Source organism: Bactrocera dorsalis, unplaced genomic scaffold, assembly GCF_023373825.1.
Source record: "Bactrocera dorsalis isolate Fly_Bdor unplaced genomic scaffold, ASM2337382v1 BdCtg047, whole genome shotgun sequence".
NCBI lineage: Eukaryota > Metazoa > Arthropoda > Insecta > Diptera > Tephritidae > Bactrocera > Bactrocera dorsalis.
The window spans coordinates 65,404-87,793 of NW_026038098.1; the positions used below are offsets into that span (position 1 = coordinate 65,404).

The 22,390-nt window shown below is 33.0% G+C and overlaps 9 protein-coding genes across 11 annotated transcripts; 4 read left to right on the forward strand and 5 right to left on the reverse strand.

The window, feature by feature from the left end:
* Positions 1–106: 106 nt before the first annotated feature.
* On the forward strand, positions 107–1,759 carry LOC105222757 (dolichyl-diphosphooligosaccharide--protein glycosyltransferase 48 kDa subunit). Its single transcript, XM_011200207.4, has 2 exons — positions 107–374; positions 440–1,759. Exons 1-2 carry the CDS (start codon positions 236–238, stop codon positions 1,645–1,647), a joined length of 1,347 nt encoding a protein of 448 aa, XP_011198509.2. The 5' UTR covers positions 107–235; the 3' UTR covers positions 1,648–1,759.
* A 423-nt stretch (positions 1,760–2,182) lies between these two features.
* Positions 2,183–4,968, reverse strand: LOC105222756 (ras-related protein Rab-10). Its single transcript, XM_011200206.4, has 4 exons — positions 4,639–4,968; positions 3,906–4,105; positions 3,000–3,089; positions 2,183–2,933 (listed from the first exon to the last, which is right to left on the reverse strand). The coding sequence occupies exons 1-4, from the start codon at positions 4,763–4,765 to the stop codon at positions 2,736–2,738; spliced, it is 615 nt and encodes a 204-aa protein (XP_011198508.1). The 5' UTR covers positions 4,766–4,968; the 3' UTR covers positions 2,183–2,735.
* Positions 4,969–5,314: 346 nt separating this feature from the next.
* On the forward strand, positions 5,315–6,681 carry LOC105222755 (glucose-induced degradation protein 8 homolog). Its single transcript, XM_011200205.2, has 4 exons — positions 5,315–5,683; positions 5,749–5,971; positions 6,087–6,258; positions 6,314–6,681. Exons 1-4 carry the CDS (start codon positions 5,566–5,568, stop codon positions 6,488–6,490), a joined length of 690 nt encoding a protein of 229 aa, XP_011198507.2. The 5' UTR covers positions 5,315–5,565; the 3' UTR covers positions 6,491–6,681.
* A 69-nt stretch (positions 6,682–6,750) lies between these two features.
* On the reverse strand, positions 6,751–8,192 carry LOC105222754 (nucleoporin Nup35). 2 transcript variants are annotated; one of them, XM_011200204.4, is made up of 3 exons: positions 7,944–8,192; positions 7,119–7,863; positions 6,751–7,051 (listed from the first exon to the last, which is right to left on the reverse strand). In XM_011200204.4, the coding sequence occupies exons 1-3, from the start codon at positions 8,068–8,070 to the stop codon at positions 6,910–6,912; spliced, it is 1,014 nt and encodes a 337-aa protein (XP_011198506.2). In that variant the 5' UTR covers positions 8,071–8,192; the 3' UTR covers positions 6,751–6,909. The 2 variants fall into 2 exon arrangements, with proteins under 2 accessions (XP_011198506.2, XP_011198504.2); XM_011200202.4 differs by having other exon boundaries at positions 7,923–8,190.
* Positions 8,193–8,337: 145 nt separating this feature from the next.
* LOC105222748 (uncharacterized) lies at positions 8,338–9,789 on the forward strand. Its single transcript, XM_029548873.2, has 2 exons — positions 8,338–9,444; positions 9,566–9,789. Exons 1-2 carry the CDS (start codon positions 8,578–8,580, stop codon positions 9,641–9,643), a joined length of 945 nt encoding a protein of 314 aa, XP_029404733.2. The 5' UTR covers positions 8,338–8,577; the 3' UTR covers positions 9,644–9,789.
* Positions 9,790–10,670: 881 nt separating this feature from the next.
* On the reverse strand, positions 10,671–13,578 carry Ttc17 (Tetratricopeptide repeat protein 17). The gene is made up of 4 exons (XM_011200197.4): positions 12,861–13,578; positions 12,493–12,779; positions 12,058–12,280; positions 10,671–11,963 (listed from the first exon to the last, which is right to left on the reverse strand). The coding sequence occupies exons 1-4, from the start codon at positions 13,461–13,463 to the stop codon at positions 11,754–11,756; spliced, it is 1,323 nt and encodes a 440-aa protein (XP_011198499.2). The 5' UTR covers positions 13,464–13,578; the 3' UTR covers positions 10,671–11,753.
* A 322-nt stretch (positions 13,579–13,900) lies between these two features.
* On the reverse strand, positions 13,901–16,086 carry LOC105222750 (WW domain-binding protein 11). The gene is made up of 7 exons (XM_011200199.4): positions 16,020–16,086; positions 15,878–15,958; positions 15,680–15,805; positions 15,524–15,621; positions 15,178–15,462; positions 14,238–15,112; positions 13,901–14,170 (listed from the first exon to the last, which is right to left on the reverse strand). The coding sequence occupies exons 2-7, from the start codon at positions 15,939–15,941 to the stop codon at positions 13,981–13,983; spliced, it is 1,638 nt and encodes a 545-aa protein (XP_011198501.2). The 5' UTR covers positions 15,942–15,958; positions 16,020–16,086; the 3' UTR covers positions 13,901–13,980.
* A 96-nt stretch (positions 16,087–16,182) lies between these two features.
* LOC105222752 (uncharacterized) lies at positions 16,183–21,114 on the forward strand. Of its 2 annotated transcripts, none has more exons than XM_049461517.1 (10): positions 16,183–16,393; positions 16,466–17,887; positions 17,961–18,539; positions 18,617–19,216; positions 19,289–19,630; positions 19,695–19,805; positions 19,868–20,060; positions 20,175–20,402; positions 20,521–20,628; positions 20,692–21,114. In XM_049461517.1, the coding sequence occupies exons 1-10, from the start codon at positions 16,321–16,323 to the stop codon at positions 20,939–20,941; spliced, it is 3,906 nt and encodes a 1,301-aa protein (XP_049317474.1). In that variant the 5' UTR covers positions 16,183–16,320; the 3' UTR covers positions 20,942–21,114. The 2 variants fall into 2 exon arrangements, with proteins under 2 accessions (XP_049317474.1, XP_011198502.2); XM_011200200.4 differs by having other exon boundaries at positions 20,175–20,324.
* Positions 20,952–22,383, reverse strand: LOC105222753 (uncharacterized). The gene is made up of 2 exons (XM_011200201.4): positions 21,984–22,383; positions 20,952–21,909 (listed from the first exon to the last, which is right to left on the reverse strand). The coding sequence occupies exons 1-2, from the start codon at positions 22,275–22,277 to the stop codon at positions 21,106–21,108; spliced, it is 1,098 nt and encodes a 365-aa protein (XP_011198503.2). The 5' UTR covers positions 22,278–22,383; the 3' UTR covers positions 20,952–21,105.
* Between the last annotated feature and the right edge of the window lie 7 nt (positions 22,384–22,390).

The window sequence follows — 22,390 nt, forward strand, 5'->3', positions numbered from 1 at the left end:
ATCTTTAAAAATCAGAGTCCGGTAGATTAACTAATATTAAAAAACAAAATTAAATATAGCTGTATCTTTGCCAGTTTAATTGGAATGCAACCATGTAAAGAAAATAATACTTGGCAACTCGGTAGCCGGTAAAATTTCTTTTTCACAAGTGTTTGGCAATTCTCTGCCGGGCGTATAATTTTTTCACATTGGATATCTGTTCAAACATTCTCTGGTTATTGTAAATTTAAGGAAAATGTGGAAGTACTTTGTATTTATTTGCGTATTTCTACAAACTTCTAACGCTGTGTTAGAGTCCGATGCAAATACACTGGTTTTGTTAGATAATTTAGCTATTCGAGAAACCCATTCAATTTTCTTTAAATCGTTGCAAGGTAAGCTACTATCAGTGTTCTGAAGTGACGTGGTCAATTATAAATGAAATATTATTGTTCAACAGAGCGGGGATTTAAACTTGTTTATAAATTGGCTGACGACTCTGGTCTAGTGCTTTCACGATATGGAGAATATCTTTACAAGAATGTTATTATATTTGCACCCAGTGTTGAGGAGTTCGGAGGCGATCTGAGCGTTGAAAAGTTGACGGAATTCGTTGACGATGGTGGTAACGTTTTAGTTGCTGCTAGCGAGCAATCTGGTGATGCTTTGCGTGAATTCGCTTCAGAATGTGGATTTGAAGTTGACGAGGAAGGAGCTTCTGTTATAGATCATTTAAATTATGATGTTTCTGATGTTGGGGATCACACTACTATATTAACTTCAGCACGAAACCTCATCGATGCACCAATTATTGTTGGTGCCAAGAAGTCTGCTCCCTTAATTTATCGAGGAACTGGGTTATTGGCAGATAAAGAAAATCCCCTAGTATTACATTTGTTGTCTGCAGAAAGTACAGCGTACAGTTATAACCCTGAACAGACTGTAAAAGAATACCCACACGCAGTGGGACGGGAGACTTTGCTTATTGCTGCTTTGCAAGCGCGTAATAATGCTCGAGTTGTATTTTCTGGATCTCTACACTTCTTTTCTGATGAAGCTTTTACAGCACCTGTCCAAAATGCACGAGATGGAACAATAAACAAACAAGCAAGTAATCAAGACGTGGCCACTGCAATCAGTAGGTGGGCATTCGGCGAAAGTGGACGTTTACGTGTTGCCAAAGTGAACCACCACAAGGAAGGAGAGTCTCTACCGCCAGAGCAAGCTTACACAATTGTCGATCCAGTTGTATATACTATATCAATAGAAGAATTGGTGGAGGAGAAGTGGCAACCGTTCAAAGCAAATGATGTACAATTGGAATTTGTTCGAATCGATCCATTCATACGTACTACACTTAAGCAAGTAAACGGTGGACGCTATGAAGCTAGATTTAAGATACCTGACGTGTACGGAGTGTATCAATTCAAGATAAACTACGATCGAGTTGGTTACACGCACCTATACAATACTACCCAAGTATCAGTTCGTCCTTTGGAACATACGGAATATGAACGATTCATTCCTAGTGCATACCCCTACTACAGCAGTGCTTTTTCCATGATGATTGGCGTTTTTATCTTTTCGTTTGTGTTTTTACACTTCAAGGACGAAAATAATGCAGTCTCTGCAAAGAGTGGTAAAGCAGATGACAAAAAAATGCAATAAATAATGTTGAACTGCCACAAAGTAGGCGAAATTGTAATTGTAATTTTTAAGCTAATAAACACATCTTCAGATTTGAATAAATAAAGAAGTCGAATTAAAATAACAAGTAAAACTTTATGTTAGCTAAAGTTAATTGAGTTTAATATTATTAAAAGTTTTTAAATCTATTATACCATATGTGGTAATTTTTTTGAGATGAGTGAAAAGAAAAAAGGCTAATCAACTCAGAGAATTAACCCTGTCCAACTAGATAGGATAAGCTAATACATTTAGGAATTTAGTCTGGGGAGTTATGATATAGGATGTATTGCCAGAATTACTTTTCAAACACTTAAAGAAAACCCTGGCTCCTTTGTGGTTACTTACACCCGACTGTCGACTGAATGGATATTAAATAATTTGAACAGGTATGTCACGATTTGCATCGCTGCTATAAAAAAATGTGTTAATACTAGATAGAACAAGCCTATATAATTTCCTAGATTCCACAATACCACTGCCATTTCAAGCATACAAATATTTAATAGAACATATGTATGTATGTGAGCACATTTTATAATTGAATTTTTAATTAATGACACAAAGCTTCTTGTATAAGAAAGTGAACTGTGTAATGTAGAAATAGGACATAAATTGCAAATTCCAACCAAATTATTTTGCCAAAATATTACAACTAACATGTACATATATTTTAATTTAAAGTTTTTTATAATTCATTACTTTTTTCTTTCAAATTTTCTTTTAGAAGCGAGTAAGCATATAAGATCACCTAAATATGTAAATCACTGCAGAAGCAATTGCATTTAACTTTTCTCACTTTTTACAAACATTTCAATTCTTTCCCTCTTATCGTAAAATTACAATACACATAGTAATTAGTAGTGAATTGAGTAGCTGTTGATGATTAATTATTTTCTCATTACGTAAAAAAATGATAGTATCTTATTTTTGTTATAGGCAATACTATATTCTAATGATTTGCATTAATTCTTTGCCTCTGGTTTGTTATTTTGTAGTATCAATAAGGATGTAAAAGTGGTAATTGGTGGTGGTGCTGTTGGTGGCGTGGCCTGTTGTATTAAGCAAACTTAAGAACAACAACTTTTGTAAGCAGGCGCCTTTTCATTATTTCGACGATCAACAACTAGGCGATCGGGATTTTCTGCAGCCTCCCTACCAGAAGTTTTATCTAGAATAGCTTCAGCCAACTCGCAAAATGCTCGTTCGATATTGATATTAGATTTGGCAGATGTTTCCATAAATCGGATGCTATGTTCCACGGCAATCTGTAATAAACCCAACAAATGGTTATAAAATATATCTAAAAATATTTATAAATTACTCTAACATACCGCTTCTCCGCGTTCTTTGCTCACCACACGCTTGTCTGTCATATCGCATTTATTGCCCAGAATCATTTTTTCAACATCTTCATTCGCATGCTAAATATAAAAAAAAAACATAACATTTACATATATATATAATAATATGTGTAAAATACTGAAACTATAAAAGGAAATTCAAGTATTATCAAAGTAAACAAGGTCACGTTCTCATAAAAAAAAACGTCCACTGCATAAACAAACGGTTTTATCTTTAAAATTTTATGAAAAGCAATATGCATTTATATATGTACATATGTCTGTATGTATTTATGTACATTCTTAGGTAATTATAAACCATATTGGAATGTTTTGTGTGTTTAAGATAATTTTTCACATTCTAATTCAAATATTTTGACAATATTAATTCGATCTTAGTCTTTAATAACTATCATCTAATTTTTAATATATTTTTTAATAGATATTGCCTTTTACTACTAAGACAATTAAAAACTAATTGTTAATTATTAGTCAACCAATTTGGATCGCTTATCATGAATAATTAAGTTAGGCGATAACAATGTTTCGACAAACATAAAATTTTTCATATGTAAGCAAAAGTAAATTATCTTGATTTCTATTATACATGAGTTTTTAAATATATATTAGTTAGGTTATATACATATATGTTTTCGTCGTTCGCACTTTCTTAATTGCTACGGTATTATTGTGCAAATGACTTCATCAAATTAAATTTTAGGACATATACATAAGTAGCCACATTAATGACCCTGACTATCCTTACGAGTTGTGCAAACATTTGTTTAATGTTTTGTTAGTGATATTTAAGCATTTGTACATTTGTACGTATTCGTATGCCACAGATACATGTACATATATATGCATTTGTGTGCATAAGAAAACACTTCTACTTACCTCATCTATATTTCGTAACCATTTTACTATATTTTCGAAACTCTTTTCATTTGTTATATCATATACCAGCATTATGCCCATAGCACCACGATAGTAGGATGTTGTGATTGTGTGGAAACGTTCTTGGCCGGCTGTGTCCCATATTTGGAGTTTAATTTTTTTACCTCTCAGTTCGACTGTTTTGATTTTAAAGTCAATTCCTTTAATTACACAAAATTTATATATTAAATTATTTACCATATCAATTTTTTTGAGAGAGTATTGAGTTGTACGTTTCAATGGAATATGTATTTTTCAGTGTGAAACTGTTTTATTTATGTAATGTTTTTGTTTTTTTTTTTCTAGATAAATTCGGATATACATAAATATGTTATTTAACACATCATTTTATTGCAAAACATTCTACATTTGTACAAAAACATTATATATATAGGTAAGATATACTATTTATAAAAATGTGAATCCATATGTAAACAAAGAGAATGTTTGCCGGGATACTTTATAAATATAAAACACATATATGTACGTACATTTAATAAGTGAGACAATAGTTATCTTTGGTTAACAAGCTACAATAATAACTCTGGAATGCAGAGTACTGGGGTATAAGGTTACCCAAGTTTATAACAATAGCGCACTGCATCAGGCTCTGCCACGCCCATGTTAGTATATGTCGTTCTTCTTCATATACAATATTATTTACAGACTGTGTTATCATAAAAATTTAACTTACCAATAGTCGAAATAAAAGTGGAGGTGAATGCGTCGTCTGAGAAACGAAAAAGTATGCAAGTTTTTCCAACTCCTGAGTCGCCGATCAGCAACAACTTAAAAAGTAAATCGTACGTTTTCTTTGCCATTATCTTTAATGTTTGTTATTTTGTTTCTATTTTAAACGGTGGCAAATTTTTTATTTTATAAAGATTGACAACCTGTGCGACAGAAGCTTTTTTTATTTTTGCAAATATTAATTTTTCGCAAAACCTTATCTTTTAATTCAGCAGCACAGTACAAAATTATTCACAGTGAAGTTAAATCTAGTTTTTTTGTTCTTATTTAATTTCTTTTGTTCCTACAATGAGTCAAAGTGTCATTTTTATCCTCATGTCTTATCCACAATTCTCTGCAGTGTATGTTCAATGTACATCTATAATGTGGTATAAAATATCTAAAATAAAAGGACTGATGCTGTTTGTAACATAACTATCTTCTGATTTTTTTACATCTGCTTTAATAATTATCAAAAATAAAACGCAATTCTCTTAAGCTTCGTCGTATGGTATTTCCTTTTGTAAAATAATGTGTGTATGAACATTAAAGATAAAAATAATTTGAATCTGAAACAATAAAAACATTGTACTCTGAACTTTCGGACACCGACAAGGGTTTATAGTAGAAGTTTTCTTGTCCCATTGCTGAACATACCACATGTACGAATGGCATGAGCAAAGCAAAATACAATTAAAATCGCTCCAGCTTGGGAAATCAGCACAAGTAAAAGTTGTATATTTTTGATGAATCGAAATTTTCAAAAAAAAAAGTATAAATATAAATCAGAACATATCAAACACGCAGAACTCTACATATTAAAAAAATCTATTTCGGTGTTTGGTATTTTTAAAACGGCCTCAAAATTGGCAAAATAAGGAGGAATAAAAAAATGAGCTACAACGAAAAGTGTGATAGTATAACAAAGGAAGATTGGATGCGAAAATTGGAACAATTTCCATATAAGCAAAGCGATATGAATCGATTAATTATGAATTATTTAGTAACTGGTAAAATTATTTAAAATTATATTTTTAACTGAACTGGTCATAAACTATAACTTTTTCTTTTTAAGAGGGATTCAAGGAGGCTGCAGAAAAATTTCAATTAGAAGCTGGACTTGAACCGAGTGTTGAATTAAGTTCATTAGATGACCGTATACTTATACGAGAAGCAGTTCAAAGTGGTCGCATACAGGAAGCTACACATCTCGTAAATCAATTGCATCCCGAGTTGCTAGACAACGACCGTTATTTATTCTTCCACCTACAACAGTTGCAACTTATTGAATTAATTCGGTATGGCTTATTTGGCAAAAATTATATCTGAACACTTCCATTTAATTGAAACCCTGATCCAAACGATCTAACCCCGTTTGGATCGGTGAGCACTAATTGAAACCCTATTTTACAGCGCTGGAAAAATTGAAGAAGCTTTAACATTTGCTCAAAATAAATTATCCGAGGCAGGAGAGGATATTCCTGAAGCACTTAACGAACTTGAACGGACTTTAGCACTGTTAGCTTTCGAGAAACCACAAAATAGTCCCTTTTCTGATTTATTAGAACAGTCACATAGGCAAAAGGTAATAAATACTGTTCTTCAAATTCTACCAAATATATTACATAAAATTTTTACAGATTGCCAGTGAACTGAACGCAGCCATACTTAAGTGCGAACATAGCACTGATTCTACACCTAAAGTAATGTTCTTACTAAAATTAATCCTTTGGGCGCAATCAAAACTAGACATTCGGGATGTTCATTATCCAAAAATGTCTAAACTGGAAACAGCTCTCATTGAGAAACAAAAATAGTTCAATGGAAAAGTGTATTGCGTTAGTTTATGGAAGATTGATGCTTTATAAATTGGAAATAACCAGAAGCAAAGTGTTTTTAAGGTTTATTAGCTGGCGTTTGCTTTCTTAGTAAGAAATATTAATATTAAGATATGTATATGTAATCGTGTGTACATTCTCTACGAAATAAATAAATTCACAAATGTAAACTCAAGAGTTTATTGCATTCGTTTTCTCCAAGTAAGTCTGGCTGTATTGGATTCATATGTAAAAACTCATTTTTTATTTACTGGAAAATACTTTAAAAATTTATTGTGAGAAACGGTACAAAAACAATATTATTTGATTAACGAATATATATTTTTTCTTATTTAGAACTAAGCAAATAAAACCTTAGTTTGATTTGAAAATGTAATCGATTTTAAAACTGATTTACTTTACCAACCAAAAAACAGATCTAGTGCCTTATTCATCAAACCCGAACTCTTTTGTGGGAGGTTCGCATTATTATCGACAGCTGACTCATTTTGGGCACTTTTATATGCAGTTTGAGCCAACGGACGTACCTTACATGGTTGCCTACAATTATATTAATAAAAAGTTCAAAGTTGTAATTTATATAAGGTATATTATTTTTATGACTTACGTATTATTCTCGGACACATTCTCTTTGTCGATTATATTTTTATCCTTGCATTGTGTAACGCCTATCATAATATTATTGCCCAATATTTTTTCATTATAATTAAGGGCTTTATCACATTCCAGGCGTGATGCGTATTTAAGATGTACCCAATTACCATTTTGAGGTGGAAACACTTTATCAACTATGGTGCCGCATTGCGCAAAGTGCTGCAAAATAGTTGAAATGGCGCTTGGCGGGAATCCATAAACAGTAACCCAAAATTCCGTGTACCGCGGCGTTGGCGGGCATTGGGTCATATATGACGTATTATTAATAACATTATTTGAATTAGGGGTAGCAAGAGGTCCGAGAGGTGAGCTGATGCAGCGTGGGGTATTGTATGAGGTATTAGCCAGGTAAGATGTGTCACTATATTGAGTTGTTGGTTGTAGCGGAAATTGCTGTTGTTGTTGAATCATATGCTGCTGTTGGAAACCCAAATTACCCCCGAAAGTACTTGAATTATGTTGAACAGATATTGGAGTTCCGAAACCTATTGGTGACTGTGCTTCTATGCCACGTGTTGGTGTTTCCACGAGATTGCGCTCGCTACGTAAAGAGTCGAATAATCCTTGTGTGGGCGGACCTTGAGTACCTGAATAGTTGGTAGTAACAGAGCTATTAAATAGGTGTTTTTGTCCAACTGCGAAACGGTTGTGATCACTAAGTGCACTAGAAGCCGGCGAATTTGATATGGGTGACGTTACTAGATGAGTAAATAATAATGTATATAAATGTATATTTTAAGTGAAAATTAACTCATACCAAAGGATATATTTCTGGCACCTTTGTTTGGGGAAAGCGTGTTGCGCGGTGTTGTTGGAATTTGATTATCTCCCATAAGAAAAGCTGGTAAATAAGGACTGTTCGCAGCTGGACTACCGCCAGGACTTCCTAATGTCATTGGTTCCATTTTGTTATTAGAACTATTATAATTAGAATTTATTTAATATTTTTAGAAATTTCCAACAACCAAACTTTGTATTAATAATTAAGAAATAAATCCCACTCTTCAATTCAAACGTCAATATTGAAATCAATTGTTGCCATATCCGAAACTGGCAATTATCGATATTTTTCTCTCATTTTTAAGCTATTTATCGGCATACATACATATACTACTAAAATATTTATTTATTTATGATAACAATATTAAATGTATTAAAAATATACTATAAAATAATGATATTGAGATTGAATATAATAAAATTATTATCATTTACTTATTTGCTTTATGTAGTATTATAATATAATTATGATATCAAATGGTTAAATAGTGCCATTGTGAATGGGCGATTTCAGTGCTATCTTCTGATTTACTTCGTTCATTGAATTTATTAGAATATAATTAACCAACAAATTTGTTTCCTTAGAATTTTCGTAAAATTAAGAATTCGTTTGTGTATTCGGATATTCCTCTATGACTTTATCAGAAAAATTTATAAAAAATCAAGTTCCGGATTTCCTTGGGGAGGAACTTGTATTTTGTGATAAATTATGGGTCAACCGAAAGCGAAGCTTAGTAGTTCTCGCGCGCAATTTGAAATGCTACCAATTTTACCAGAAACAACTTGTCAACAGTATAGATTTGTCAGAAACTTGTTTAAAAAATGTTGCTTCAAACTTGTGTGACTATAAAGGTCCAAACAGTAAATGGTTTAAGTTTCGGAACGATGACTCTCATAGTAGCATAATGGAGTTAAAGTCTTTATCGGAAACCTCAGAACAGCAGACCTCAATATGTGGCGAGGAGCACATTACAACTGATCTTAAAATATCATTTGGAAAGTTTGTTTATAGAAATTTTGAAATTTGTAAATTATATTTGTTAATACATCTTTGGGATAAATTGTTGGCTATTGCTATGCCCGACTTCGTTTTTGTCATGCAGTTCGAAAGTGTTCATAAACATCGTATCATACATGGTAAAGAAAAATTCGATGCTATTTTAGAAATAAAACTTGAAAATGGTGACATGATATACACAAATTTTCAAGAAAATGAAATTGTGAATCGCTGTCCTCTTAGCAACAGTGGTAACGATAGAAGAAATATAAAGCAGTTGATGGAGCAAGTAAGATGTGCCAAAGCGGAACTTCAATTGTATAAATCAACTACACAAAAAGAATTTGACAATTTGCGTGATTTCCAAACATTTGGTTGTAACTATATTCGTAGCGATCAGTTAGAAGAAAAGCCGTTTATTGCCAGATGTGGTGACATTTGGTTAAGATATGTTTCGAACAATATAATGGTTCTTGGTGTACCACTGGTCAACAATTGCTCCGTAAGTAGCCTTATAATAACCAAAAACCTCAAACCAATTTTTAAGATGAAGGATACTTGTGTAGATAATATTATATATAAATATCGCATATACCAATTGAAACAAAATTTTGAAAATTTAGAAACTTTGGAAACTTTTTTTCAAACCGAAGATGAGGAATTACAAACAACACCAACAATTTGGTCGAAATGTGAGTTGAATCGAGTGCTGCCTTCATCCTTTGCTGTACTTTTGATTGCCATACAAACTTCCCAATTACTTTTAGTAGAGGAGTGTCCATTACTATTATATTTTGAAGTGGAAAAGGAACACTCACTCAAAATTAATCAAAAGGTAGAAACTAGAATTTATGAACAACATCTCTTTTTGAAGAATTTAAATATTAACAACATAATTATGAACCGACAAAAGTATAATCTTTCATTTGAGACTTCAACTTTTCATCAGGACTTTTTGGCTATAGCAATGATTAACAAAGAGTCCACATTACATATTCAATTCGAATCAAAGAAAGATGTATTTTTATTTGAGCAATTAATGGCTAAGAAGTTCAACTTCGATATTATCAAAAGAAATACAATTTTTAATGAATGCGTACAAAATGATGTTAATAACCATGAGTTTGTAGGAGATAAAGATTTACATAACAAAAAAAACTATATTTCGTGTGTATATTTCAATAAGCTTTGCACGTCATTATGGTTTGGATCGATGGCTTTAGAAGTATCACAAACAGATGAAAGTGAAGATCATAATAAAACATGGAAACTTTATTTACATAATAACGAAAACGCTTTTAATTGTATATGCATATTACTAAATGAGCTTACTGTGCTTAATTGTAACATAAAGAATATAGACTATTTTATTGAAAAGAAGGAAACAAGTGATGAAACTTTTCTTAAAATAAAAAATGAAATTGTCAATGAATTGGATGTATTAAGGCAGATAAATGAATGTCTTGATGGTGGCAGAAAGAAAATAATTTTTGGTGAATTATTAAAAAAGCAAGTACGTTCAGATTTTTTAATGAGTGTTTGAAACAGTTCCATCCAGAACTTTTACAATTAAGAGAATAAAAGAGTTGAACTAATGTTTATTACGACATATCAATCCTAAGCACTGTACACTTTCGATGTTTATAAAACTGAATAATGATATTAACATAATTGCATATAAGTTCATAGTTTTAATTTATAATAAAATAAAATGTAATTCGTCCTTACTTTTTTAGTCTCAGAAAATTATTTATTATATATATACTTAATTGAAATTTTGCTATATAGGTTTTAGCAGTACCAGTTTTAAATAAATAATCCTTACGATTATGTCTTAAGAATACACGCTTATTGAACTTACTGTATGAACTCGATATATCAAATGCCGTTTTACTACCCAAGTTACAGAGTATCAATGACAATTCAGGTCTTAAAAATATACATACAAATATATTCTCATGGCAAACAAATTATTTCAAAATGAAATATAAATGTATATATTCAAATATCAAATAACAAATAATAACTACATGCAATGTACATAAATTAAGGATAAACAAATTATAGAGCATTTAATGGCCGTGATGGTTAATTTAAGTATTTAATTTCTTGTTTTTTTCGTTACTTGAGTAACGAGATTTATAATAGTTATAATTATTCCTAGAAGTTTTAAGTACAATAGGTAAATATTAATTTCCATAGATCAAATAAACAGTTAATTTAAAACAAGTACACCAAAAGTTTAAATAACGAATTTAATATTTCAAAGTTATCACAGAAATTTAAAGAATTTCTCACAAAAAAAAAAAACTTAAAATTAATGACATAAATATAAGTACAAATGGCATATATAATATCCATATTTAAACAAATATGAACAGAAGGAACAAAAAAATTTAATTTTATAACAAGTTAATTTGGCTTACTACATCAAATTTTTTTAATATTTTTTAAAATAAAAGTATTGTGACAATTTTCAAATATACTTTTCTTAAACCGAATGTAGTTTAGGTCGTAAATCTACATAAAACAAAATAACTAAGTAAATGGGTCGCTTATCTTCATGAGATCCGTGCATTTTTGGCATTTCGTTTAATCGATCTATCAAATCACCGATATATCGTTAAGCCCAACATTTCCTCTTATCCAATGGTATTCCTGATTTGTATTTTCGTGTGAATTTGTGTGTTCACGTGTATATGTATGTGTATAAGCAATTGTGCTATTTAAGCAATTTTTATTTGTGTAAGCATGGGCGTGGACGTAGATAGATAGTATTGTGGCAAATTATCCATTTCTGCTTTGGGAGGCTCAATTTTTTCTGTGTCTAAGGTTCCGTGATGATGAACCCGTAAAAGTTGAGGAAGAGGAAAATCCCTTGAGTGAGCGCATAGCCATGGCACGGTTGAAATGCCGTTGCGTTTTAGGCTCATAATCACTTTGAGTGTGGCCGCTATTTAAACCATTATATTTATCACTGTTGTTAGATGATGTTATGATTACAATAAAAACAGCAACGACCTGTAAAATTATGTATAATATAGTTTTTTGACATCTACATAATGACTTTTAATTGTAGAAATATTTTATTTATTAGTCTGAACATCTCGCTTACCAAGGCAACGATTATGACAACTGTGTACACATGCAATGTTGATGAGGGATTATTCTCCACATCCCGCAAGGCCTTCAATATGGGTTCGTGCTGAGGATAGAGTTCAAGTGCATGTCGTAAATGCAAAATTGATTCTTGAAAATGTCCATAAGCTTTAAAAATTTCCCCAAGTGTGAAATATTGCTGCCAAGCAGATCGTCCAGGTGGTTGCATTTCCAAAGACCTGTACGATTTTAATGAACAAAATATCTATATTAAATTGTCTTTACTGGACGTATTTAAATTTCATCTAGTCTACTAAGACGTAAAAAGACTAGATGTGTTAATATTATTGTTTTAATTTGGTGAAAAATATATAAATAAAATTTAAGTTGGTTGATTTTTTGCTAACCGACATTTGTTTGTTAAACAATTAGCGCAAAATTTTGCCTCTACCTTCTTGTCAAGTGTATAGCATCGTCAAGATATTGAAGATTGTAAAGTACGCGCGCCAAATTCAAAAGAACTTCGGCATTTGTTGGAGACATTGCTAGAGCTCGTCTAAAGCATTCAATTGCTTGACGCGCGTCACCCACAATACGCCAGTAGTTTCCAATTTGATTATACAGTTGCACTGATCTAGGCTTTTCACGCTTTGTTCTTTTGAGACGCCGTTCCAAAGCTGATATATCGAAATTTTTGAAAGAGTTTTCATCTTTAATTTTCAGAAAAAGGTAAGCAACCTAATTTAAAGATTAGCAAGACACATAGAACAAATTTAATTAACATATGTATGTGTGAGTGATAAAAACAATATAAGTAACCTCTGGCTCTGGTATCTTGGGGTGATTGAATCTTTGTCCCACTCCAATAAGATAATCGTAGTATGTAAAATTCACTGGTTTACAATCCAAAGATTCATCAGCTACCAAGGCAGTATCAACATTAGTTACAGTTGGTGTACCGGAACTACCCGTAATGGATGAAGATTTTTTGTTTTCTATTTCAGTGCCGTTAGATTCTTGTTTTTCAGCATCACTTTCATTGCACCGTTTTGATAATGTTGCCAAAGTATCTATAGAATTTTCAGGTGATTCGCGTACCCATCCGTATCCCGCATTGTTTCCCTCACTGCGATCCGCATCTGTGATGCCTGATCTAGCACCTGTACTTGCGCCCAGTGCCAAAGTAGACGCAATGATATAAAATACTTCGTCTTGTGCGTAGACATCAGCATTAGCGTCAAACAATGGTATGCTAAACTCTTCAAGCATTGTGTTATCTGCCTTTCCTCGAGTATAGGAAATGTGTCCTGTTATTTTGCCACTATCTGCATTTAACTTCCATAAAGTGGATGTGCGTGAGCTCGTCATTTCAAATTGCCAACAAAGAGCCACGATTGTCAGATAGACAACCATCCGCATCATATCCTTATTTTTACACTGAAGATTCTTGCCAAAAAAAATTTAATTCTAGCAAATACCAATAAAGATGAAACTAAATTTCCATAAATATATTCCTAAATGTCAATTTTCCTTTCAAACTCACCACGGATGTGATTATGAAAACAAAAATAAAAGTGGGGAAAAATTAAAATGTTAATGGTCCATATAATAAAAAAATATATATGTGTATGATGTATTAAATGGAGAATGTTCATTATAATGGAGATCTTTATAATAATTTTTGTTTTGTTAAAATATGCAGAGGAAACAAAAATTTTTATTTACTAGGCTTATGCTGACGTTTGGCAACTCTCTTGCTGTGGTGAAATTATGTCATAGAGGAGCCACTCTTATTGTACTAAATTGTGTTCTATTCAAGGAGTTCAAGGATTCAATGGACGAAATAAACACATATCCCATAAAATCAATTAAAATTTATATATTTTAAATTTATATTATTTTATATAACTACACACGTTATGTAGGAATATTTTGATAATTATAACAGCCCTTGCATTTCATTCATAAATTGCATATAGGCATCGTCCTTTGTGGCCGCCTTATTTGCTTCTGCAGTTTGAATGCTTGGTTCTTGAATCATCTTAGTTCGCGTACCAGGTTTTCGTGTTTCCTCCCTCTTTATACGTAAAGTCGATGGCACGAATCGAGTAACATCAGCACTCAAATTCCTAAGAATACAATATTTTAAGTACACATTTACGCAACAACTTATAAAATCAATATATGATAATTTACCTAATCTGTGGTTTGGCTGTTATAGTAGTTACACCTTTACTTTGATCTTTATGCAATTGCTGTTGATTTTTATGGTGGTGAGCCATTCGAGGTGGCATACCAGGAGGAGGTCCAGGAGGCATGCGTATACCCATTCTAGGTGCCATACCACCCATACCATGTAGTCGTGGACCAGGTGGTGGACCTGGAGGCATACGTATACCAAAGTTATGCAGAGCTCCAGGTGGTCGTAATGGTGGAGGCCTCAATATCATCGATGGTGCCAAACCGGCTACAGGAGGCATAGGTGGTGCGGGAACAGAGAGATGTGGACCGACATGCGGGGGCACAGGCGGCAAAGGTATTGTGACAGGAACAGTTGTAGATGCATGAATTGTAGCAGCTGAAACTTGTAAATTTGGTGGACTACTTGTTTCCTTTCGCTTCCTTTTAGGAGATTGTATAGCATCTTCACTTACTTCCCCACTATCTGAACTGTCCGAACTGTGACTACTTGCAGGTGCACTATCGTCATCGTCAGAATTTTCAGATTTTTTAGGTTTCTCGTCTTCATCAGACGAAGACGCTTCATCGCCGCGCAAAGCAGCCTCTCGCTCCTTTTCTTTCTTTTTGTGTACATTTTCCATTTCCTTCATAAATTCATCAATATTTTGACCTGAGATAGCTAGCATCCGTTGCTGCAAAGAATTTGGCTTACTTAATGATTTTGACTTTGAAGCTTTTAATTTTGGATTATAATCTTTCACATCAACTTCATCGTCTTCGGCATCTGTGTCTAAGTCATTCATTTGAAGAAGAATAGGTGGCGGTCCAGGCGGAACACCTAAGAGCTCTTTCTTTTTCACATCACTAGTTTTGTCAGCTGGTTTTGTGATCTAGGTATACAATATATACATATATAACTAACAATATTTCAGTTTAATTTTTAGGAATCACATACCACCTCTTGATTTTTTTTTATAATACCAGGTGGCGCCCCAGGGGCAAATGGTGGCAAGGATAATGACGTTGGTGGAGGTGGTAATCTGTTGGTGACATGGAACGTCAAAGCGCCCGTAGAACTAGCATTGGAACCCTGGGTTGAGGCTGGTAGAGGGATTTCGTCAATTTGTACACTCTGTGCATGCTTTACACTTTCATAATATTGTTGCTTTTTGAGTCGTTTTTTTTCATACTCCACTTCTTTCCGTTTTAATTCAGCCCAATGCTCGGGTTCATCATTGTGCTATAATTAAATGTTGTATTTAATTTGCTTATATTTTATGTAAGAACTAATAATAACTCACATAAAGACGCATCACACGGTCAAAAGTCTCCTTCAACTTCTTCCTCTTATCCCGAAGAACCTTTTCATTTAACGGTGACGGTTGCAATACATTATACTCTATAATATAACGGTATCTTATTTAGGCACTAGAAAAAAGTACGTATAGATTACAAACCCATTTCATCAATTTTTTCCATTTCTTCCAATATTTGCCCCGGATCTTTATTTTTTAAGACAGCTGCCCGGACCATTTGTCGCTGTCGTTTATTTTTCTTCAGCTCTTTTTTACGCGCTTCCTTTCCTGAAAACAATTAGAAGCATGCACAAATGTAGCATAGGGACTTGAAATAAACTTGTATGAAAATATACATACTTGCTTGATCAGTAGGATTCATATATTTCCCACTTTTAGTGGTATTAATAGAACGCCGTCCCATTGTTCCTATTTAAATGTCTATTTTTAATGTATAAATGTTAATTTTTCTAGACAATAAATCTAAAAGTTTTTTATATACCGGATTTCTTTGCTAAGCAAAGATTGCTGTCAAACGAAATGAAAATATTGACTCGATGTTGATATCGATGTGTTGTGCTGCATGTGCTGCCACTTCGTCCGAAATTATTGTAAATGGTTTGAAAAATATTAAAAAGTCAGTATAATATTGATATTCCTCATTTTTGATATCGATAAATTATTAAAGAAAGCAACCCTGCTTAAGAAGAAGCAAAAATAGTTTTCACCAACGCTTTGTATTTGAATTTGTATTGTGTAGTGTGATTATATTCGACGTTAATACCTGCTATTTTGATAACAAAATGGACGGGGAACAAAAATATAAACTAATAACCTGCGTTGATCCCACTAAAATCAATGTACCTATAAGAGATAGTACGTTCAGATTTAGATTTGTGAACTATACATATTTACAAAACACAAGTAACTGAATGTTTTCTGTTATAGGATTTGCAAAGCTTACACTGTCAAATAAAAAGAAACAACAGGACACATTAGAAACGTGTGAAGAACGCATTCCAGGTGATGTGGAGCCAATAAAACGCGTTAGTCGCAATCTTTTAGAAATCATAGATGATCTAGCTCCAGGCAGTTCCAAAACTCTCGCAGTACATAAAAGTGTTACTTCTGCATCCACTTTGTCCAATTTAACAGAATTTTCTATAATGGATGGAAAGAGTGAAAATCTTGACACTGAGAGTGGTTACTTACATGGAAATATTGGAGCAGCTTCCACAATTTCTGACATTCCTCACTATGTTAATCCTCTGTTGCTTAGTGATAGCAATGGAAGTAAAGCAAATGAACATAATTATTTAAATAATGACATATCAATGCAGAATACCGATGATATGCAGCCTTTACAAGTGAGTGACTATAATCACACGACTGCAGAATATTTACAGGAATATGATATATCAACACTAACAAACGACGTTTCAAAAATGGCTGTGAGTGCGGAGCAGTTAAAAGATATTGAAAATGATGGAACAATTAAAGAAACTACATTATTGGTTTCTACAGAGAGTCAACGAATGAGTTGTGACTTGGAACAACATAAACTGCAGATATGCAACAGAAATACCCGAGATAAAAACCAAGTTCCTGAAAATGCTGAAATGTCCAAATCTGGTTGTATATCATTGTTATCAACAGACGATAGTTGCAGTGCCATAACAATAAGTGATAGCACTGTTTCTGAATATACGGACTTCAACTTTGTGACATCTGATATACCTGAGAGTGGTCATTCTGCTGATGCCTTCATCCCAAATACATTAAGTAACGAAAAAGCAGATCGGATGGAGGCATTTTTACGAGATGTTTCGCAGCAGCGCAGAGAATTGGAAGCAAATCACAAAATTATGGAAGATAATTTTAACTCTTTAAGATATGTTACTGCAGTTACTCCTGAAAAGAATATTGAAATAAATAATGCCTACCAAATTCATGGTGATTTGGCGTATGCGGCCACAGAATCCATGACTTCCATTGCAAGTGACCTGCTAGATAGAGACGAGTGTAACAAAATTTCGAAAACAATTGTTCAGACAGACTCATTTTTGAAAAATGATACTTTATCAATGAGCAAAATAAAAACAGAAGAATTTTCAATTGGTGAAATGCATAGTGAAAGCGAAAGAACTGCTGGAGGAGACCCCCGACGTATAGCTCTTGAAGAAACTGAATTGAACTCGCCTATGTTAAAGGAGGAAGAAAACAATTCAATAGTATGTAGTGAAAAAAGTTCCATTTCGCATGTTAGTAACGTGCCCGAAGATTCAGTTATTATATCTGAGACGTCCAGCGATGGTATGAATATTCCTTCAGTCAACACTAGCAATAGTAGCAGTGAATGTAGTCGAACTGGTAAGTGCATGTTGTTTTATGCACAAAAGTATATTTTAACATTATATTTGTTTTTTAATATAATTTTCAAAAGCGGAGCAGAACCAATCATCACCACCGCAAATAAGTATCGGTAATATAAATATTTCTGCCAAGATTAATATAAAAATTTCAATTTCACAATTGGAAAGTCTGGAAGATGAAAGTGTCAATAACGATAGCAATAGTGAAAAAGAATGTAATAGAGTTAATGAAAATAGTAAAAATGTTACAACAACCGCATTGGCATCTAAAGATCAAGTTTTTGACACACCGTGCAATGAGCAAAAGCAACATAAAAGTAGCACAAACCCATCCGACTCCATTGCAAATAGTAATAATAACGAAGAAAATTCTGATGAAGATGAACCAGATGTGAATTTTCTAACTCAGGCTGAAAGACTTCTCAACCAAGTATACGGGAAAGCATGGAAAACACCGGAAGTAATACGCACTCTGAAACGTACCAGCCGCACTCCGAAAAAAAGGGACTCTACACAATCACCACAATCATCTAGTAAACAGTCTTCATTTAAGGAAACAAAATCAGAATCGCATAATTTGATCAACACTACTGGCAGAAGCAAGATGAATCAAAGTGTGGTAGAAAGCGCCCTCGATGATTTTTCAATTTGTACGTCGTAATTTAATTATTAACAAAAGCGTAAAAAATGTGAATTTTACTAAATTGATATTAAATTTATTTTGAAGTTCGTCGCGATATTGTTCAAACAAATTTGGATTCTACTCGTTATATGACCCCTAATTTACATAAGGATCAAGTTACATCCGCTCAAGATAATAACTTTAACAGCGAACCGCGTTTTAATAGGCAGCGAAAAGAACATCAGGTGCAAGACTTTAAATTACCAAGAACCGAAGTAAAAAGAAAGTGTCCAACGACAAAACGACAACAGAATATTGTGGCAGCAGCTGAACGTTGGCGTCAATTGGTTGATGTAGATAGCGGTACATCTGGGGACAATGCTTCTGATGACGAAACATTAGATAAGACGCCAACACACGATGATTCACCTAATGGCAATAGGAAGAATAAATCTGATGAATGGAGCCCACCGTCTGATCAAAGCGATGACAGTGACTATGAAATCTCACAACCCAAAAAAGGCCCCAAAGGAAACGCTACAAAAAAACAAAGTAAGAAGTCAACTAAAACTAAAGATGCGGGTGATTCTACAATATCTCGTCGTGTGAAAGCGAAGAAAAAAGATGATATAATTTACTTAGATTTATCTAAAGATGAAGTAACCATACAAGAAGGTGAAACAAATTCTCCATTGGCAAATAATGGTAATATAACTTAACATTATAATTATAAAAAATTACCTGAAATTTTTTTCCTGTGAATATTTGCGGCATAAGATGCGAATTTTAATACCCATTTGGAAAATATTTTACGGACTTGCAAAGCGACCGACAGGGCAAAAATACCAGCTACCCCAACCACTGGTGGAAAATCAAAACGAAAGTTATTCACTGCAAATTTTGGAGAAGAAGATGTAGACTTAACCATTGGCGAGGACGGGGTACAACCGCGAACTCCTGTTAGACGTGTTCCAACAACTGATGAGGAAAAACTTTCACACGATATGGAACGAGTAAATATAAGAGATGGTCTAGAAAACTTTGAAATATTTAATAAACATTTGGAAGCAATAAAACGCGGAAATCCTGTTTTCAATATAACTCCACAAAAGTCAACTGGTAATTTTATAAATTTATAAAATATTTAATTTTATCTAGGATTAATGTTTATTTATGAATTTAGACTCTCCTAATCAAACGAAACCTTCAAAAATATTGAGGGAGAGAAATAAGACTTCAGAACAAATGTTCCCTACACTTAAAAATAAATACGGCTTCCTTAAATCCCTTGATGGTAAATATTTAAATTTTTTGTAAAAAAATATAATGTCCAACAAATGTCCAATCCATTTTTAGTATGTGTGGCCAAATCTCTTTGTGATCCAAAAGCGCTATGTTACCGCGAGAATTATCGTACAAAGAAGGAAGAACTGGCAAATATGCTCTACGAACTCTACAATGAGAAATTATTTCAAAACAAATTAGATGTGCCACTTCAATGGAACAAGAAACTGTGCAATACAGCTGGAAGGTGTTTAAATAAGAAGAAGTATGTAGTAACCTAGTAATCTAATATATTTATTTAAATCATTGCTATTTAGTATTTTGTTATGTATATTACATATGTTTATATGTCATATATATATTTTTTTATCTATTGTAGAATGGGCACTCGAACAAGTGTTATAGAGTTGAGTGAAAAGGTTCTAACAAGTGCTGATCGTTTGCGTTGTACATTAATACATGAGTTGTGTCATGCTGCTACTTGGATATTTAATGGGGAAGGTGGTCATGGCAGTACTTGGAAGCAATGGTATTTATATAGTTTTTTATTTACTATTACTACGTCGGCTAAACTAAAAAAAATCAACGGATATGAATTCCAATTTAAGTAATTTTACAAATATACATACATATATCATTATATAGCTTCTTTTTTTATAATAGCTATATAAAAATAATTTTATAAACTTCTAGAAACGATGATAATATAGACATTTCTTTTTCAGGGCGTTGAGAGCTAACGAGGTTTTTCCAGAAATTCCGAAGATCGGTGTGTGCCATCAGTATGATATCGAATATAAATACACTTACAAATGCACCTTATGCGGCGCAAAGTATGTATAAATATATAATAAGATATTCTTTGTTGATAATATAAGCAAAACTTTTTCTCACAGATCGCACGCTCACTCAAAATCGAAGAAAGTAGAAAATATAAGATGTTCTTTTTGTCATGGTGCCATTGAGATATTTTTAAATAAAAAGGATAAAGATGGCAATATTTTGCCCACACCAGTTCGCGAGCCAACGGGTTTTGCAAAGTTTGTCAAGGACAATTATAAACTATATAAACGCCCCGATCTCAAACATGCTGATGTTATGAAGAAATTAAGTACTGAATTCGCCTCTTTAAAAATACCAGAGTAAAAGAATGAAGTTAATAGGAAGTTTTAATAAGAATAACTTAAGTTTATTCTTGCATACAATTTTTATTTTACATGCATTTATGTTATTATTATATTTGTTAACTATTACAGAAAAAGTACATATTTTTGTGTCTTTTAGTGATTTTTAAAATTATAAATACACTTTTAACAGCACTTTTTGCATAATCTTTGTGTTATTTGCTCATCGCTATTAACATCTGTAAGCAGAACTTCACAAGTTTCAGACAAGTTTGCTCCGAGACATATTTGCATTGACTCCAACTCTGCAAGCATATCAGATATACGCTCTGGGGTTAAAATATCAACTGGCCAATGCTCTTCGCGGATCAACCTGCTCACTAAATACATTTTTAGGTCGCCTGAATCATCCATGATCAATATTTTCTGTATATTTAATTGTTCTTCATCTATACATACGAACATTATCCTTTTTTGGTTTGGAGAGCGATGAACTCCCCACAGCGTTGTAGGCAAAACTACCTCAAAAACACTATCAAAGAGGTTGTCAAAGTAATCCACTTCTGTTATTGGATTAGAAGAGTTGACAAAGTTTTCGGTTTTGTTGTCAGTTAAACTGCTTTCGCTATTTTCTTTATCTTGTAGCATAATAATTCCATCATCTCTATCCAGATTTTGGTTACACTCATTAGATAAGTCTTCAAAACTTTGCGACTCAAATTGCTCAGCGTCCTCTTCTAGAAATTCAGGGGTTCTGTGCAAAATATCTGCAACGGCTGTAGGAATCTTGGATTCATGATGAACTTTTATAATTTCAACACTGCGCACACATGCCTTTTCACAAATCTCTTCAGGTACGGCATCTTGGTTATCTGCTAAGTTGAATTGTGCAATGGATCTTTTATTTAAGGTGTCAGTATCTTTAGATTGCTTTAATACAAGTGATTTATGATTATTTATTGATTTGGTTTCTTGCTCGCTGTTTTCCATCTGAAATTAATTATATATATATTTATCATCAATTGAAATTAGTTTATGGCATAAAAATTTTTATTTGTACTAACAAATTTGTTGAATTGGAGGTTTCTTGTTGGCACCACATTTGGTTTCAGCCTTGGTCTCTCTCTGTCAATTAAAAACACTTCTCCACCAATGGTGTGGCAGAAAGACTTTACAATATCCTCTGGTTTAAAATGGCATTGGCATACTCGCCAAGAGCTTTTAACAGGACGCGCTAAACTGGGTATCGCCTCAAGCCATTTTTGCACCAATTCCTTTTTTTTGGGAAAGCTAAATGCAAATCGTTTATTTTGGCTTTTGTTGAATTTTTCACAACCCGGTACTGAACAATAAACCATTTTTATATTATTTAAAGCGAAATTTTTAATTGACACCACAAAACTAAATAAATATAAACAAACAGAGAATCTTCTTCTTCGCTTCAGTTTCCACACCAATATATTGTGAATGT